This window comes from Amborella trichopoda, chromosome 13 (genome assembly GCF_054954075.1).
Source record: "Amborella trichopoda isolate Santa Cruz 75 chromosome 13, AtrichopodaSantaCruz75HAP2 v2.0, whole genome shotgun sequence".
Taxonomy (NCBI): Eukaryota; Viridiplantae; Streptophyta; class Magnoliopsida; order Amborellales; family Amborellaceae; genus Amborella; species Amborella trichopoda.
Window position 1 is genome coordinate 47,517,120 of NC_142348.1, and position 17,453 is coordinate 47,534,572.

At 34.9% G+C, this 17,453-nt stretch overlaps 1 protein-coding gene across 1 annotated transcript; it reads left to right on the forward strand.

The window, feature by feature from the left end:
• Nucleotides 1-15,557: 15,557 nt before the first annotated feature.
• Nucleotides 15,558-17,122, forward strand: LOC18435241 (jasmonate-induced oxygenase 2). Its single transcript, XM_006845289.4, has 3 exons — nt 15,558-16,116; nt 16,196-16,520; nt 16,608-17,122. The coding sequence occupies exons 1-3, from the start codon at nt 15,644-15,646 to the stop codon at nt 16,908-16,910; spliced, it is 1,101 nt and encodes a 366-aa protein (XP_006845352.2). The 5' UTR covers nt 15,558-15,643; the 3' UTR covers nt 16,911-17,122.
• The last annotated feature ends 331 nt before the right edge of the window (nt 17,123-17,453 follow it).

Genomic DNA, 17,453 nt, shown 5'->3' on the forward strand with positions numbered 1-17,453 from the left:
ACATACTAATTTAGATTCAATAATGGTGATGTGGAGAGCAGAAAATGAGAGGCTCATTTTTTATTGATTTTCTTTTTGTCCATAATTTTTTTTTTGTTTCTTTCTTTTATTATAGGGGGAGGGGGCCTACATGCATATTTTAAAAATTTGTCCGAACATGTAGCTAGGATGGTAAGATCTTATCGCTGTGAGAATAAAAGAAGTAAATTTACATAGAGCCAAATGTTCTAAACAATCAAATTAGAGCCCACTTCAAAAAATTCTCTGGAAGAGGTTGTTCTCTATCTTCAAATTGGTCATCTCGACATCAAGATGCATAGACATGAGCAAAAAATAGATTTTAGGTGGGAAATGCACCCTTAACTTGAAAACCTTAAAACTTGATGGTCCAAAAATACGTCACAAGATGCACTATTTTCAAAACTTGAAATTCATTTTTTTCGTATGTCTATACATCTTGATGTCGAGATAATCAATTTGTGGATATTTGGGCATCAAAACAACCTCTTTTATTGAAATTTTGAAGTATGCTCTAATTTGATTGTTTAGAGCCTCGGCTCTACATGAACTTTTTCTTAACTTTTTTTTATATATATAGCTGTTATGGCCAATCTCCCCTTCCCTATCGTTGTACAAGGATTGCTCTTGTAGTATATTTTTGCAATAAATTCAAACAAAAAAAACACGTTTCATGGTAATAATTGAATTGCAGATTCCCTTATCTTGGTAGTACATAATTTGTCTTCTAAGCAGTGTTTAAAAAAACGTCGAGTCGAACCGGACTCGCCCGGTTCGATTCGGGAATCGCAATGGATCGATCGAATCGGCGAAAAAAACGGGATTCGTCCGGTTCTAGAGAGAAACGGACGATTATGTACAGTGACTCGCCGATTCATTGTACGGAATCAGGGAAAACCGCACGAAATTTTTTTTTTTTTTTTTTTGTAATCCATGATAGATTGTTTTGTAATACATGATCGATTTTTTTGTAATCCATGATCGAATTGTTTTTTTTTTTTTGTAATCCATGATCGAATTTTTTTCTTTTTTTTTTTTTGTAACCCATGATAGAATTTTTTGTAATCCATGATCGAATTTTTTATAATCCATGATCGAAATGTATGTTTTTTTTTCTTGTAATCCATGATCGAATTTTTTTGTTTTTTTTTTTTTTTTTCCAACACTGATTTTCATTTTCTTATTTGCACTCATGTGAAGAATGTAGGCCGTAGAAAAGGATGAGACTCATAAAACATAGCAATGGGCTTCGATAGTTTTTGACAGGGATGATAATTTATCCGGTTTGGATCTGAAGCCTATATCCTATTCTAATTCAGGTGTCGATCCAAGATTTGGATCCAATGGGTCGGATCTAGATCCAAAATGTGGATCTGAGTAATAATTCAGATCAGATCCAAGTTTACAAGTGGATTTGATCCGGATCTGCTTATTTTATTATATATTATTTTATATATGTAAACTAATTTATAAAATAATTTTTTTGATCCGATCAGGTCTAGATCCAGACCTAGATCCCACGTATACATTTCAAATTCGGATCCGAGTATCTCTGATCCAACTCCCATGTATAATATTTAGATCTGAAACCGGATCCTAGTGGATCCAACACTGATGCTGATCCTGATCTAAATCCAATGTACACTTTGTATCCGAATCCAAATATTATGGATCCGATTGGATACAGATCTAGATCCAAATCCTATATAACTTGTTCGAATCTGAATCCAGATCTTAGTGGATCCGGACCCAATCCGTCCCATTCTCAGCCCTAGGCTTTAGATTTTGCCGCTTTTGTCTTTCGATTCGCAAAATGTCTTGTTGGCTGGGTAATTTCTTGATGCGAATTCGCGTATACTTCACAACAATGTCCCATGTGAGAGAGAGCAGAGTGATAATGGCACTAACCAAGAAAACAACGGAACAAACGTCAAGAAAAAAAAATGATGTGATAAAAAATTGGCACGGTTCAAGTATTATATTATAATTGCGTACTTTTAAGGATAGGATCTTATCGTTTTAAAAAGTGCACATACTAATTGAGAGGCTCATTTTTTATTGATTTTCTTTTTGTCCATAATTTTTTTTTGGTTTCTTTCTTTTATTATAGGGGGAGGGGGCCTACATGCATATTTTAAAAATTTGTCCAAACATGTAGCTAGGATGGTAAGATCTTATCGCTGTGAGAATAAAAGAAGTAAATTTACATAGAGCCAAAGGTTCTAAACAATCAAATTAGAGCCCACTTCAAAAAATTCTCTGGAAGAGGTTGTTCTCTATCTTCAAATTGGTCATCTCGACATCAAGATGCATAGACATGAGCAAAAAATAGATTTCAAGTGGGAAATGCACCCTTAACTTGAAAACCTTAAAACTTGATGGTCCAAAAATACGTTACAAGATGCACTATTTTCAAAACTTGAAATTCATTTTTTTCGTATGTCTATACATCTTGATGTCGAGATAGTCAATTTTTGGATATTTGGGCATCAAAACAACCTCTTTTAATGAAATTTTTGAAGTACGCTCTAATATTATTATTTAGAGCCTCGGCTCTGCATGAACTGTTTTTTAACTTTTTTTTATATATGTATCTGTTATGGCCAATCTCCCCTTCCCTATCGTTGTACAAGGATTGCTCATGTAGTATATTTTTTTAATAAATTCAAACCAAAAAAACACGTTTCATGGTAATAATTGAATCGCAGATTCCCTTATCTTGGTAGTACATAATTCCCTTATCTTTGTAGTACATAATTTGTCTTCTAAGCAGCGTTTATAAAAACACCGAGTCGAACCGGACTAGCCCGGTTTGACTCGGGAATCGCCATGGACGGATCGAATTGGCAAAAAAAACGGGAATCGTCCGGTTCTAGAGACAACCGGACGATTCTGTACAGTGACTCGCCGATTCATTGTACGGAATCGGCGAGTCCGTTCAGTGAATCAGCGAATCCCGTAGGGAATTTTTTTTTTTTTTTGTTTTGTAATCCATGATAGATTTTTTTGTAATACTTGATCGATTTTTTTGTAATCCATGATCGAATTGTTTTTTTTTTTTTGTAATCCATGATCGAATTTTTTGTTTTTTTCTTTTTTTGTAACCCATGATAGAATTTTTTGTAATCCATGATCGAATTTTTTGTAATCCATGATTGAAATGCTTGTTTTTTTTTCTTGTAATCCATGATCGAATTTTTTTTAATTTTTTATATTTTTCCAACATTGATTTTCATTTTCTTATTTGCACTCATGTGAAGAATGTAGGCCGTAGCAAAGGATGAGACTCATAAAAGATAACAATGGGCTTTGATAGACTTTGACAGGGATGATAATTTATCCGGTTTCGATTTGAAACCTATATCCTATTCTAATCCAAGTGTCGATCCAAGATTTGGATCCAATGGGTCGGATCTAGATCCAAAATTTGGATCTGAGTAATAATTCGGATCAGATCCAAGTTTACAAGTGGATTTGATCCGGATCTGCTTATTTTATTATATATTATTTTATATATGTAAACTAATTTATAAAATAATTTTTTTGCTCCGATCAAGTCTAGATCCAGACCTAGATCTCACGTATACATTTCAAATTCGGATCCGAGTATCTCGGATCCAACTCCCTTGTATAATATTTAGATCTGAAACCGGATCCTAGTGGATCCAACACTGATGCGGATCCTGATCTAAATCCAATGTACACTTTGTATCCGAATCCAAATATTATGGATCTGATTGGATACAGATCTAGATCCAAATCCTATATAACTTGTTCGAATCTGAATCCAGATCTTAGTGGATCCGGACCCAATCCGTCCCATTCTCAGCCCTAGGCTTTAGATTTTGCCGCTTTTGTCTTTCGATTCGCAAAATGTCTTGTTGGCTGGGTAATTTCTTGATGCGAATTCGCGTATACTTCACAACAATGTCCCATGTGAGAGAGAGCAGAGTGATAATGGCACTAACCAAGAAAACAACGGAACAAACGTCAAGAAAAAAAAATGATGTGATAAAAAATTGGCACGGTTCAAGTATTATATTATAATTGCGTACTTTTAAGGATAGGATCTTATCGTTTTAAAATGTGCACATACTAATTTAGATTCAATAATGGTGATGTGGAGAGCAGAAAATGAGAGGCTCATTTTTTATTGATTTTCTTTTTGTCCATAATTTCTTTTTGGTTTCTTTCTTTTATTATAGGGGGAGGGGGCCTACATGCATATTTTAAAAATTTGTCCAAACATGTAGCTAGGATGGTAAGATCTTATCGCTGTGAGAATAAAAGAAGTAAATTTACATAGAGCCAAAGGTTCTAAACAATCAAATTAGAGCCCACTTCAAAAAATTCTCTGGAAGAGGTTGTTCTCTATCTTCAAATTGGTCATCTCGACATCAAGATGCATAGACATGAGAAAAAAATAGATTTCAAGTGGGAAATGCACCCTTAACTTGAAAACCTTAAAACTTGATGGTCCAAAAATACGTTACAAGATGCACTATTTTCAAAACTTGAAATTCATTTTTTTCGTATGTCTATACATCTTGATGTCGAGATAATCAATTTGTGGATATTTGGGCATCAAAACAACCTCTTTTAATGAAATTTTTGAAGTATGCTCTAATATTATTATTTAGAGCCTCGGCTCTACATGAACTGTTTTTTAACTTTTTTTTATATATATATCTGTTATGGCCATTCTCCCCTTCCCTATCGTTGTACAAGGATTGCTCATGTAGTAAATTTTATTAATAAATTCAAACAAAAAAAACACGTTTCATGGTAATAATTGAATCGCAGATTCCCTTATCTTAGTAGTACATAATTCCTTTATCTTGGTAGTACATAATTTGCCTTCTAAGCAGTGTTTAAAAAAACGTCGAGTCGAACCGGACTCGCCCGGTTCGACTCGGGAATCGCCATGTACGGATCGAATCGGCTAAAAAAACGGGAATCGTCCGGTTCTAGAGAGAACCGGACGATTCTGTACAGTGACTCGCCGATTCACTGTACGGAATCGGCGAGTCTGTTCAGTGAATCATCGAGTCCCGTACGGAATTTTTTTTTTTTTTTTTTTGTTTAGTAATTCATGATAGATTGTTTTGTAATACTTGATCGATTTTTTAGTAATCCATGATCGAATTGTTTTTTTTTTTTTGTAATCCATGATCGAATTTTTTGTTTTTTTTTTTTTTTGTAACCCATGATAGAATTTTTTGTAATCCATGATAGAATTTTTTGTAGTCCATGATCGAAATGTATGTTTTTTTTTCTTGTAATCCATGATCGAATTTTTTTTATTTTTTTTTATTTTTCCAACACTGATTTTCATTTTCTTATTTGCACTCATGTGAAGAATGTAGGCCGTAGAAAAGGATGAGACTCATAAAACATAGCAATGGGCTTCGATAGTTTTTGACAGGGATGATAATTTATCCGGTTCGGATCTGAAACCTATATCCTATTCTAATCCAGGTGTCGATCCAAGATTTGGATCCAATGGGTCGGATCTAGATCCAAAATTTGGATCTGAGTAATAATTCGGATCAGATCCAAGTTTACAAGTGGATTTGATCAGGATCTGCTTATTTTATTGTATATTATTTTATATATGTAAACTAATTTATAAAATAATTTTTTTGATCCGATCAGGTCTAGATCTAGACCTAGATCCCACGTATACATTTCAAATTCGGATCCGAGTATCTCGAATCCAATTCCCAAGTATAATATTTAGATCTGAAACCGGATCTTAGTGGATCCAAAACTGATGCGGATCCTGATCTAAATCCAATGTACACTTTGTATCCGAATCCAAATATTATGGATCCGATTGGATACAGATCTAGATCCAAATCCCATATAACTTGTTCGAATCTGAATCCAGATCTTAGTGGATCCGTACCCAATCCGTCCCATTCTCAGCCCTAGGCTATAGATTTAGCCGCTTTTGTCTTTCGATTCGCAAAATGTCTTGTTGGCTGAGTAATTTCTTGATGAGAATTCGCGTATACTTCACAACAATGTCCCATGTGAGAGAGAGCAGAGTGATAATGGCACTAACCAAGAAAACAACGGAACAAACGTCAAGAAAAAAAAATGATGTGATAAAAAATTGGCACGGTTCAAGTATTATATTATAATTGCATACTTTTAAGGATAGGATCTTATCGTTTTAAAACGTGCACATACTAATTTAGATTCAATAATGGTGATGTGGAGAGCAGAAAATGAGAGGCTCATTTTTTATTGATTTTTTTTTTGTCCATAATTTTTTTTTTGTTTCTTTCTTTTATTATAGGGGGAGGGGGCCAACATGCATATTTTAAAAATTTGTCCAAACATGTAGCTAGGATGGTAAGGTCTTATCGCTGTGAGAATAAAAGAAGTAAATTTACATAGAGCCAAAGGTTCTAAGCAATCAAATTAGAGCCCACTTCAAAAAATTCTCTGGAAGAGGTTGTTCTCTATCTTTAAATTGGTCATCTCGACATCAAGATGCATAGACATGAGAAAAAAATAGATTTCAGGTGGGAAATGCACCCTTAACTTGAAAACCTTAAAACTTGATGGTCCAAAAATACGTTACAAGATGCACTATTTTCAAAACTTGAAATTCATTTTTTTCGTAAGTCTATACATCTTGATGTCGAGATAATCAATTTGTGGATATTTAGGCATCAAAACAACCTCTTTTAATGAAATTTTTGAAGTATGCTCTAATATTATTATTTAGAGCCTCGGCTCTACATGAACTGTTTTTTAACTTTTTTTTTTATATATATCTGTTATGGCCATTCTCCCCTTCCCTATCGTTGTACAAGGATTGGTCATGTAGTATATTTTTTTAATAAATTAGAACAAAAAAAACACGTTTCATGGTAATAATTGAATCGCAGATTCCCTTATCTTGGTAGTACATAATTCCCTTATCTTGGTAGTACATAATTTGCCTTCTAAGCAGTGTTTAAAAAAACGCCGAGTCGAACCGGACTCGCCCGGTTCGACTCGGGACTGGCCATGTACAGATCGAATCGGCGAAAAAAACGGGAATCGTCCGGTTCTAGAGAGAACCGGATGATTCTATACAGTGACACGCCGATTCACTGTACGGAATCGGCGAGTACGTTCAGTGAATCGGCGAGTCCCGTACGAAATTTTTTTTTTTTTTTTTTTTGTTTAGTAATTCATGATAGATTGTTTTGTAATACTTGATCGATTTTTTTGTAATCCATGATCGAATTGTTTTTTTTTTTTTGTAATCCATGATCGAATTTTTTGTTTTTTTTTTTTTTTGTAACCCATGATAGAATTTTTTGTAATCCATGATAGAATTTTTTGTAGTCCATGATCGAAATGTATGTTTTTTTTTCTTGTAATCCATGATCCAATTTTTTTTATTTTTTTTTATTTTTCCAACACTGATTTTCATTTTCTTATTTGCACTCATGTGAAGAATGTAGGCCGTAGAAAAGGATGAGACTCATAAAACATAGCAATGGGCTTCGATAGTTTTTGACAGGGATGATAATTTATCCGGTTCGGATCTGAAACCTATATCCTATTCTAATCCAGGTGTCGATCCAAGATTTGGATCCAATGGGTCGGATCTAGATCCAAAATTTGGATCTGAGTAATAATTCGGATCAGATCCAAGTTTACAAGTGGATTTGATCAGGATCTGCTTATTTTATTATATATTATTTTACATATGTAAACTAATTTATAAAATAATTTTTTTGATCCGATCAGGTCTAGATCTAGACCTAAATCCCACGTATACATTTCAAATTTGGATCCGAGTATCTCGAATCCAATTCCCAAGTATAATATTTAGATCTGAAACCGGATCCTAGTGGATCCAAAACTGATGCGGATCCTGATCTAAATCCAATGTACACTTTGTATCCGAATCCAAATATTATGGATCCGATTGGATACAGATCTAGATCCAAATCCCATATAACTTGTTCGAATCTGAATCCAGATCTTAGTGGATCCGTACCCAATCCGTCCCATTCTCAGCCCTAGGCTATAGATTTTGCCGCTTTTGTCTTTCGATTCGCAAAATGTCTTGTTGGCTGAGTAATTTCTTGATGAGAATTCGCGTATACTTCACAACAATGTCCCATGTGAGAGAGAGCAGAGTGATAATGGCACTAACCAAGAAAACAACGGAACAAACGTCAAGAAAAAAAAATGATGTGATAAAAAATTGGCACGGTTCAAGTATTATATTATAATTGCATACTTTTAAGCATAGGATCTTATCGTTTTAAAACGGGCACATACTAATTTAGATTCAATAATGGTGATGTGGAGAGCAGAAAATGAGAGGCTCATTTTTTATTGATTTTCTTTTTGTCCATAGTTTTTTTTTTGTTTCTTTCTTTTATTATAGGGGGAGGGGGCCTACATGCATATTTTAAAAATTTGTCCAAACATGTAGCTAGGATGGTAAGATCTTATCGCTGTGAGAATAAAAGAAGTAAATTTACATAGAGCCAAAGGTTCTAAGCAATCAAATTAGAGCCCACTTCAAAAAATTCTCTGGAAGAGGTTGTTCTCTATCTTCAAATTGGTCATCTCGACATCAAGATGCATAGACATGAGAAAAAAATAGATTTCAGGTGGGAAATGCACCCTTAACTTGAAAACCTTAAAACTTGATGGTCCAAAAATACGTTACAAGATGCACTATTTTCAAAACTTGAAATTCATTTTTTTCGTATGTCTATACATCTTGATGTCGAGATAATCAATTTGTGGATATTTGGGCATCAAAACAACCTCTTTTAATGAAATTTTTGAAGTATGCTCTAATTTGATTGTTTAGAGCCTCGGCTCTACATGAACTTTTTCTTAACTTTTTTTTATATATATAGCTGTTATGGCCAATCTCCCCTTCCCTATCGTTGTACAAGGATTGCTCTTGTAGTATATTTTTGCAATAAATTCAAACAAAAAAAACACGTTTCATGGTAATAATTGAATCGCAGATTCTCTTATCTTGGTAGTACATAATTTGTCTTCTAAGCAGTGTTTAAAAAAACGTCGAGTCGAACCGGACTCACCCGGTTCGATTCGGGAATCGCCATGGACGGATCGAATGGGCGAAAAAAATGGGAATCGTCCGGTTCTATAGAGAACCGGATGATTCTGTACAGTGACTCGCCGATTCACTGTACGGAATCGGCGAGTCCGTTCAGTAAATCGGCGAGTCCCATACGGAATATTTTTTTTTTTTTTTTTTTTTTTGTTTTGTAATATATGATAGATTGTTTTGTAATACTTGATCAAATTTTTTGTAATCCATGATCGAATTGTTTTTTTTTTTTTGTAATCCATGATCGAATTTTTTTCTTTTTTTTTTTTTTGTAACCCATGATAGAATTTTTTGTAATCCATGATCGAATTTTTTATAATCCATGATCGAAATGTATGTTTTTTTTTCTTGTAATCCATGATCGAATTTTTTTGTTTTTTTTTTTTTTTCTAACACTGATTTTCATTTTCCTATTTGCACTCATGTGAAGAATTTAGGCCGTAGAAAAGGATGAGACTCATAAAACGTAGCAATGGGCTTCGATAGTTTTTGACAGGGATGATAATTTATCCGGTTTGGATCTGAAACCTATATCCTATTCTAATCCAGGCGTCGATCCAAGATTTGGATCCAATGGGTCGGATCTAGATCCAAAATTTGGATCTGAGTAATAATTCGGATCAGTTCCAAGTTTACAAGCTGATTTGATCCGGATCTGCTTATTTTATTATATATTATTTTATATATGTAAACTAATTTATAAAATAATTTTTTTGATCCGATCAGGTCTAGATCCAGACCTAGATCACACGTTAATTATGTATGAAAGCAAGAGTCACGTTTCACTCTGTATTTTAGAGGAATGGGTAGGTGCATATTTTAGAGGAATGGGTAGGTGCACTTTCTTTCTAAAAAAAAACATTTATCAAACCTTATGATCTATGTGACTGTAGAAACCATGATGGCCGATCACCGCTCAATGCTAAATACTCTGCGATGGGGAGCTTGAGAAAGTTGGGCCCACTTTAGCGGTCATGATGGGTCCATCTTAACCGAGACGACGATGATGGGTCCCATCTTCTGTTGTGCTTTGTTGTATGGCAAGATGAATTATTGTTTTCTTGTTCTTTGGTGCATGGCAAGACGAATTATTGGTGCTCCTACCTCTCAATAATGGAAAATTTTGGACCCCATCATTCATTTTTTTTGGTACAATAATAAAAAGCAGTAAATAAGAAAACAGAAAAGTACTAAGTCTCATAAATTAACCTTACAATAGAAAGCAACAGATGCCACTGTGGTGTAGGCCAACAATCGCATTTTCTTTTCTCGAGGCAGATAAGTTAGTGATATTGAAACCGCTGGGCTCTAAAAAATCAAAATAAAGCGCACCTGCAAATAGTGTCGAGAAATGTAGTTTTAATACTGAAAATCCTTGTGATAGTTTTAAAATATATTTTCATCTTTAATTATAAAATTTAAAGCTTCAAAAATATTATAGATCAAGCAGATCTATGAGAACTTAAAAATATTGAAATTGACGGTCCAAAAATACGTACATTTCCAAAACTTGAAATCTATTTTTCTCTCTCCTCACATTTTGATGTCGAGATGATCAATTTGAGGATATTTACGCATCAAAACAACCTCTTTTAATGAAATATTTGATGTAAGCTCTAATTTGATTGTTTATAGCCTCGGCACTATATAAACGTTTTCCTATTAATGCTATATTATAGCCACAATAGGCTTAGTCAACATTTCCCAATAGTGCAGGACCACAACTTACCATACACAGTTCTCTTTTTCCATATTGATAGAGCTAAAAGATTTCATGCTATCGCAAGAGTATATTGTCTATTTACTACCTCATGTAAACCCCACTATACCTATAATTTAGGACCCTAGTATATAACATCTTCAACCAACAGAAAACCTCAACAACGAGCATTTCCAAATTACATTCTTTCCGCACTTGAAAAAATAATATCTCAATATTCTAAAACACAAATATTATTGAGGGCATCCAATATTTTAATAATTAAAATTTTGATTATTACATGTGCATTTATGCACATCTTAAAAATAAAAAATAAATGAGATAATATTTTAATAATAAAAATTTATCATTATATCCACATGCATTAAATGTAAACTTGATCTATCAATTTTTAAAAAACATATATTTCTGTGAACCCGCACGACCATATTATGTAAAAAATTAAATAAACCATATGTTTCCAATAATTTTATTTTTTTCGTCTTAATTTCTAATAAACAATAAATCTAATTTTATATTTCATTATAGAAGAGTAACTCAGGTTACTACTTGATGGCACTAAACAACAATTTACTCCATCAGTAGCACAAACGTTTTGTGTGGTGTTAACCCATATTCTAACACACACGTGTGAGTGAAGGCACGAGATCAGCAATTTAAAGGAACGTGTTTCGTGTGAAATTGAGATCGCGAATTGTGGGATTATGGGATCAAGTTTCGTTATGAATGGGATCGAGAATCATATAAATAGAAGTGAGACCCTAAAAAAATTAGAACGGTTCCGGTTGAGATCCGGGCCACGGAGTGCCGGAACTGGATTCTGGAGCGGGAGCGCCACCCTAGTTGGATGATCCCCGTTAACTATAGTTTGAACAAGGCTATGTCCAACTGCCATAAAATAAATTTATTTTTATTTTTTATTTAAAACCTTTTTTATCTAAAATTTGAGTTGCAAATGTATTTTAATACAGCACACCAAACAAAAATAATTTAATAATATTTTGAGCAAGACATTAACCAGAGTACCCACAAAAGAAATCTTTTAGACATGTTTAGAATATGTTTTATTATTTTTATTTGGTGTGTTATATAGATGGAAGGGTACACAGCATCCTTCCATTGGTTGAGTTTGAACAAGGGTATATACAATGCCCATGAAATATTTTTATTTTTATTTTTTAGAAAATTATCTTAATCTAAAATTTAGGTTGCAGATGTATTTTAATATAGCACACCAAATAAAAATAGTTAAATAATATCTTCAGCAACACAATGACTAGAGTACCCTAATAAATGCGTCTGGTGGAATATTTTTTGTTATTTTTATTTGGTTTGCTATATAAAAATGTATTTACACTTTGAATTTTCGATTAAGATAATTTTTAAATAAAATAAAATAAACCTTTTCGATTAGGAAAAGGTTTTCCTGCTTTCTTTATGGCATAGAAGTTCTATCTTTCTCCTATCAACCAGCCATGTAATTCTGATCAAGAGTGCCACTCACCATTTGATCTTCGATCTGATGTCTCAAAGTATTTTATATTTAATTTTTTTTATACAAATTGTATTAATATGAAATTTGGTAGTGTCATCTTCTCATTGGGGCACACCTATAAAAAAATATTAAAAATAAATTTTTGACAAAATATAATGACCAAAATACCCTTTAAAACTTTCAGGGGTATTTTGATCATCTTATTTTATTGGAAATATTTTTTTTATATGTTTCGCGAGTGCAAGTCTAATAGACGAATGGACATCCAAATTTTGGTGTCAAAATAGTTTAGAGAAAAAAATTTAAAATAAAATAATGTGGAGACGTGACATTGTGATTGGGGTAATCTTAGCCCTCCATTCAGAATGTACGGTTGGATAAGGGGGAGGATAAAACTTCTATGATGTAGGGGAAGCATACAAAGCTTGCCCTTTTTTTTATATGTGAATGGTGGGATTGGAGTGTAGAGCATGGGGTCGCAATCGGATTAGGACCAGGTGGGTTGACCCAAACTATGTCCAGGTCTAGTTATAGGTCTAAATGCTTGGATTCAACTGGGGTCGGGACTGGGCTTGGGTCTTGCATAGACTCTATCGGGTTCGGTTGGATCCAGGTTGAGTCGCAGTGACTCGGTATAAAATTATAAAAAAATATAGGAAATATATGGATGGGGTTTCTATGAGTCGGACGACTTATACTGTAAATATACAGCCCCCCTCTTAAACCATCTTAAATATGGATTTTTAATCCAAAATTTTTGGAATTGGTGATATAGGTTAAGATGAAGATAAATATGAAAAAAAAAAAAAAAAAAAAATTGAAATCTAGAATGTTAATTTTTTGAAACTAAAAATTTACACTTTACACCGTATGAGCCCATGAGTTTTTTTACAACATCGATCTTAAAGTTAGATGTTGGTGAGTCAGTGGGCTCAACTGTTCCGAAATATATATTAGATAGTACATAAATTAAACTTTTTTAATATCTAGACCCGAATCTAGGTTGGGTCCGGATCGAAATGAGTTGGACCTGACCCAAGTTTGGTCCAAATGAATTGGACCTGACCCAGGTCGTCAGGTTCAAGTCCATGTAAAGCCTAATCGGGTCGGTTACAGGACTGGGTTCATATCGAGATTGACCCGATCTATTGCCATCGCTATTGAAACCTTATGTTAAGGCATCCATTCCAATAAATGAAGACTTGATTAGGCTGATGGAGATACAAATTGCATATTACATGCACAGAAAAGCCACAATGGCCAGCAGAATTACTCAGGGAATGTGGCATCCGGTTTGCAAATTTTGGCTCTCTCTCTCTCCCCAAAATTGATAAGACCCACATGATTTTAGTATAAAAAAGTATAAAAAAGTTTACGATGGTTTGAAAATCTATATTCAACTCTAATGATAAAATTTTAATTTTTTAAAAAAATTCAAATAATTTGTTAAAAAATAAACTATTTGTTATGTTTGAAATTTTTTAAGAATATATCCATACATTGCCAGTCGAGATAATTTATTTTTGAGATGGATTTTGGACTTAATTTTTAAGGAGATGTAGTCTCTAACATAGAGATCATGAATATAAAAAAATAAATAATTTTTAAAAACTAGAAATAATATTTTGATTAAGAAAATATTTAAACAATTAGTTTCAATTGTTTTTAGACGACCACATAATTGTGTTCATCTTTAAGATAGACGCTTTATACTTTTGGACCGCTATGTAAAAATATTGATTCATTCTCTACATAATTTCCAATTAACATTGATTTCGAGTTCTTATAATCCTACATCTAATCATCACCAAATAAGTGGGCCAAAGTTAATCCTGAAGTGGGAAATGATTTCCATTTATATAAAATATGAATGGACAGTTGGATGAGGGGAAGCATAGAAGTTTTATGCACTATGGGAAGCATAGAAAGCTTACCATAACATAATTTATATTTTAATAAGAGTTAAAGTTTCTATAGGGTCAGGCATTAAGAAAACAAAATAAAGCTTCACCTCAAATCCACCTCAGGAGAGCACTTTGGGCATCAGAAATCTTTATGATGGCTCTAAAACTAATTTTCAACACTAACAATAAATTTTGAAATTCAAAAAATGATACAGATCTTGCCGATCATTTAACACTTAGGTTTAGAGGTAAATGGATCGTCTAGATGATTTGTTGCAATATACATTATTTTTAAAACTTGAAATCCTATTTTTTTAGAGGGAAATGGATGATCTAGATGATTTGTTGCAATATACATTATTTTTTAAACTTGAAATCCTAATTTTTTTTGAGGGAAATGGATGGACTAGATGATTTGAAGCTTAAAAAGTGTACAGATCTTGTGGATCTATAAGAGCTTATTTTTATGGCAAAATGGACGGTCAAGAAAATGTATTATAATATATACTATTTTTAAGGCTATAAATCTTAATTTTTTTCACGAGCATAATAATCAAGGCCAAGACAATCGATTTAAAAAAAATTTGACACCAAAACTGTAATTTTGGGAGTGTTTTGAGTAGGGGTGGCAACAGGTCAAGCCCGAGTCCAACTGGACCTGGACCTAGACCCGAAAAAAAATATGGGACCAGGAGTCTGACCCGGACTCAAAGTCATCAGACCTAGACGTGGACTTCGACCCCAAAAGTACCGACTGGACCCAGATCCAAACTTACAATCGATTGGACCCAACCCAAAAATAAAGTAAAAATATATTTTAAATATTATAACTCAAAAAATATACGTAAATTTATTTAAGTATTAATTAAATATTATTATAATATATATAATATGTTTGTAATAACATTATTTGGGTCGGGTCCACGTGGACCCGGACCCGAACCCAAATTCAAAGACCTAACCCGACCCGCCGAGTCCAAATTTTGGACCCACACCCGATCGGGTCCAGTCGGCCGGTCCTGATCAGCTCCGGCTCCATTGCCATTCCTAGTTTTGAGGTGAGTCGTGATAGATGGGTGCTACCACCGATACCCATCCTCTTTCTCCTTCGGTGTCTAAATTAGAGAAATCCTTGGCGTGCAACGATGCTATGCCCCTGGACTTTTTGTCTGATGCTATTGTTTCTTAGGGCGACAACGTTAAATATTTTTCTCATTTCTATATATTTCCTTCACGTGTTTCACCTTTATCACTCTACATATTTGCTCCCTCCCCCTCTATAAATTCTGGCTCTCAACCCCCTAGAAGACCAACCCAATCTTGCTGTGCTATCAGAGAGAGAGAGAGAGAGGGGTGTAGCAGTAAGCCCTCGCAGAAATCGTCACCAATCGATCAGGATGAGTACCTCGGTCGACCCCTCTTACATTCAACTGGAGCAGTACCGGGTCAAGCCCGGTTCTGTTCCAGTGGGCGAGAACACACCAGTGATTGATTTCACTCCCCTCTCGGCCGAAAAAGTTGACCCTGCCGTGAGGGCTAAGCTCGCCAAAGAGGTGGGCGCAGCTTTCAGAGACTGGGGTTTTTTTCACTGCATCAACCACTGCATCCCCAAAGAGCTGATGGACACAGTGACAGAGAACCTGAAACTCTTCTTTCACCAACCATTGGAGGAGAAGATGAAGGTGAAGCTCGATTTGACTCACCCCGTCGGTTACAATAACAATGATTTCACTAACAATGTGAGGGATTGGGTCGAGATATACGACTACATGCTCAAAGATAAGATCGAGGTGCCTGTAACGCATGAACTGGAGGATACCAGGATTATGCAGTTGCACAACCACAGGCCCGCCTACCCACCGGGCTTCCAGTATGACTTACAACTTTCTCGCTCTCTCTCTAACTCTCTTTCTCTCTCTCTAACCCAATGATTATTTGGTTTTGAACAGGGAATTGCTGGATGAGTACGGGGTATGGTTGGCTAAACTATCATTTGAGATATTGGAGCTGACGGCCCTGAGCTTGGGCTTACCTGGGGATAGGTTCATGCCCATGTTCGCGGACCATGCAACTATTAACAGGGTGAACCACTATGAGCCATGCCCTGCCCCTGACATGGTGCTGGGAAAGGGGTGGCACGCTGATATCAGTGCTCTCACTCTGCTGGCCCAGGGCCAGCCCAGTGGGCTCGAGATCAGGGGCCAGGACAATGAGTGGATCAAGGCCAAGTCCATTCCCCACTCCTTTACTATCCAGATTGGTGACCTCATGGAGGTATCTATTGCTATTGTATCAATCAAGATATCATATTTTCTTCTCTCTCTAACTACTCATAATAATATTTGTTTCTCTCTCTAACAGGGGTACACGAACGGGCTGTACAAGAGCGTAGAGCACAGGGTGGTGGTGAGTGGAGAGAAGGAGATGTATTCGGTAGCGCTGGCGTTTGTGCCGGCCATCGAGGCGACTGTGGAGCCGTTGCCTGAGCTTGTTAACGAGCTGAACCCAGCCAACTACGAGCCTTTCAACTATGGCAAGTTTTATAGGGTGCGGAGACTCAGCAACTGCGTGAAATTGGCGAGTGAGAATGACATTGTCACCATTCACACCTTCAAGAAGCCTACTACTCCTGCTCCCACTGCTGCTGCTACTGTTGCTGCTTAAATCTTTTCTCCTCAAGCCACCCTAGTTTCTCTCTCTATCTCTTAAAAATCGCTTAAAAGATTTGAACTTTCTTTCTCTCTCTTAATGTTGTGGTTATATTTCTTAATTTTGTGCTTATGTCTCTTATTGCTGTGCCACTCCTGTATTTTGTACGCGTAATCTGGGTGTTGAGGAATAAGTTTGGGTGCAATAAATGAGCTTTTCCCTTACTATCTCTGGTGTGTAGTACCATGTGACGAACAAAACTCCCTCTCTCTCTCTCTCTCTCATTCATGATATGTTGAGGAATAAGTTTGTGATGCTGCCGAATAGAGAGAAGAAATAATAAAAATAAAAATAATAATGAGTGAGAGAATATTCTCTAAGAGAACCTACCTCCAAAGATCTTTTTAACTCTTTATTGATTGAACAATTCTTTTTTTACAAACAAAGATACCTCCACTTTAGATACATTTAGAAAATAAAAAAATAAAAAAGAAAATAAAAGTCAAAAACCACCTCAAAACTCAAGTCTCCCTTTTTAAACCATATCAAGTAAATATT

Bases quoted from the DNA above. Each gene is read 5' to 3' on its own strand.
- LOC18435241 (XM_006845289.4), top strand. From the start codon at position 15,644: ATGAGTACCTCGGTCGACCCCTCTTACATTCAACTGGAGCAGTACCGG. The intron at 16,117-16,195 runs GTATGACTTACA...GGTTTTGAACAG, and splicing joins GCCTACCCACCGGGCTTCCA to GGAATTGCTGGATGAGTACG. The intron at 16,521-16,607 runs GTATCTATTGCT...TCTCTCTAACAG, and splicing joins AGATTGGTGACCTCATGGAG to GGGTACACGAACGGGCTGTA.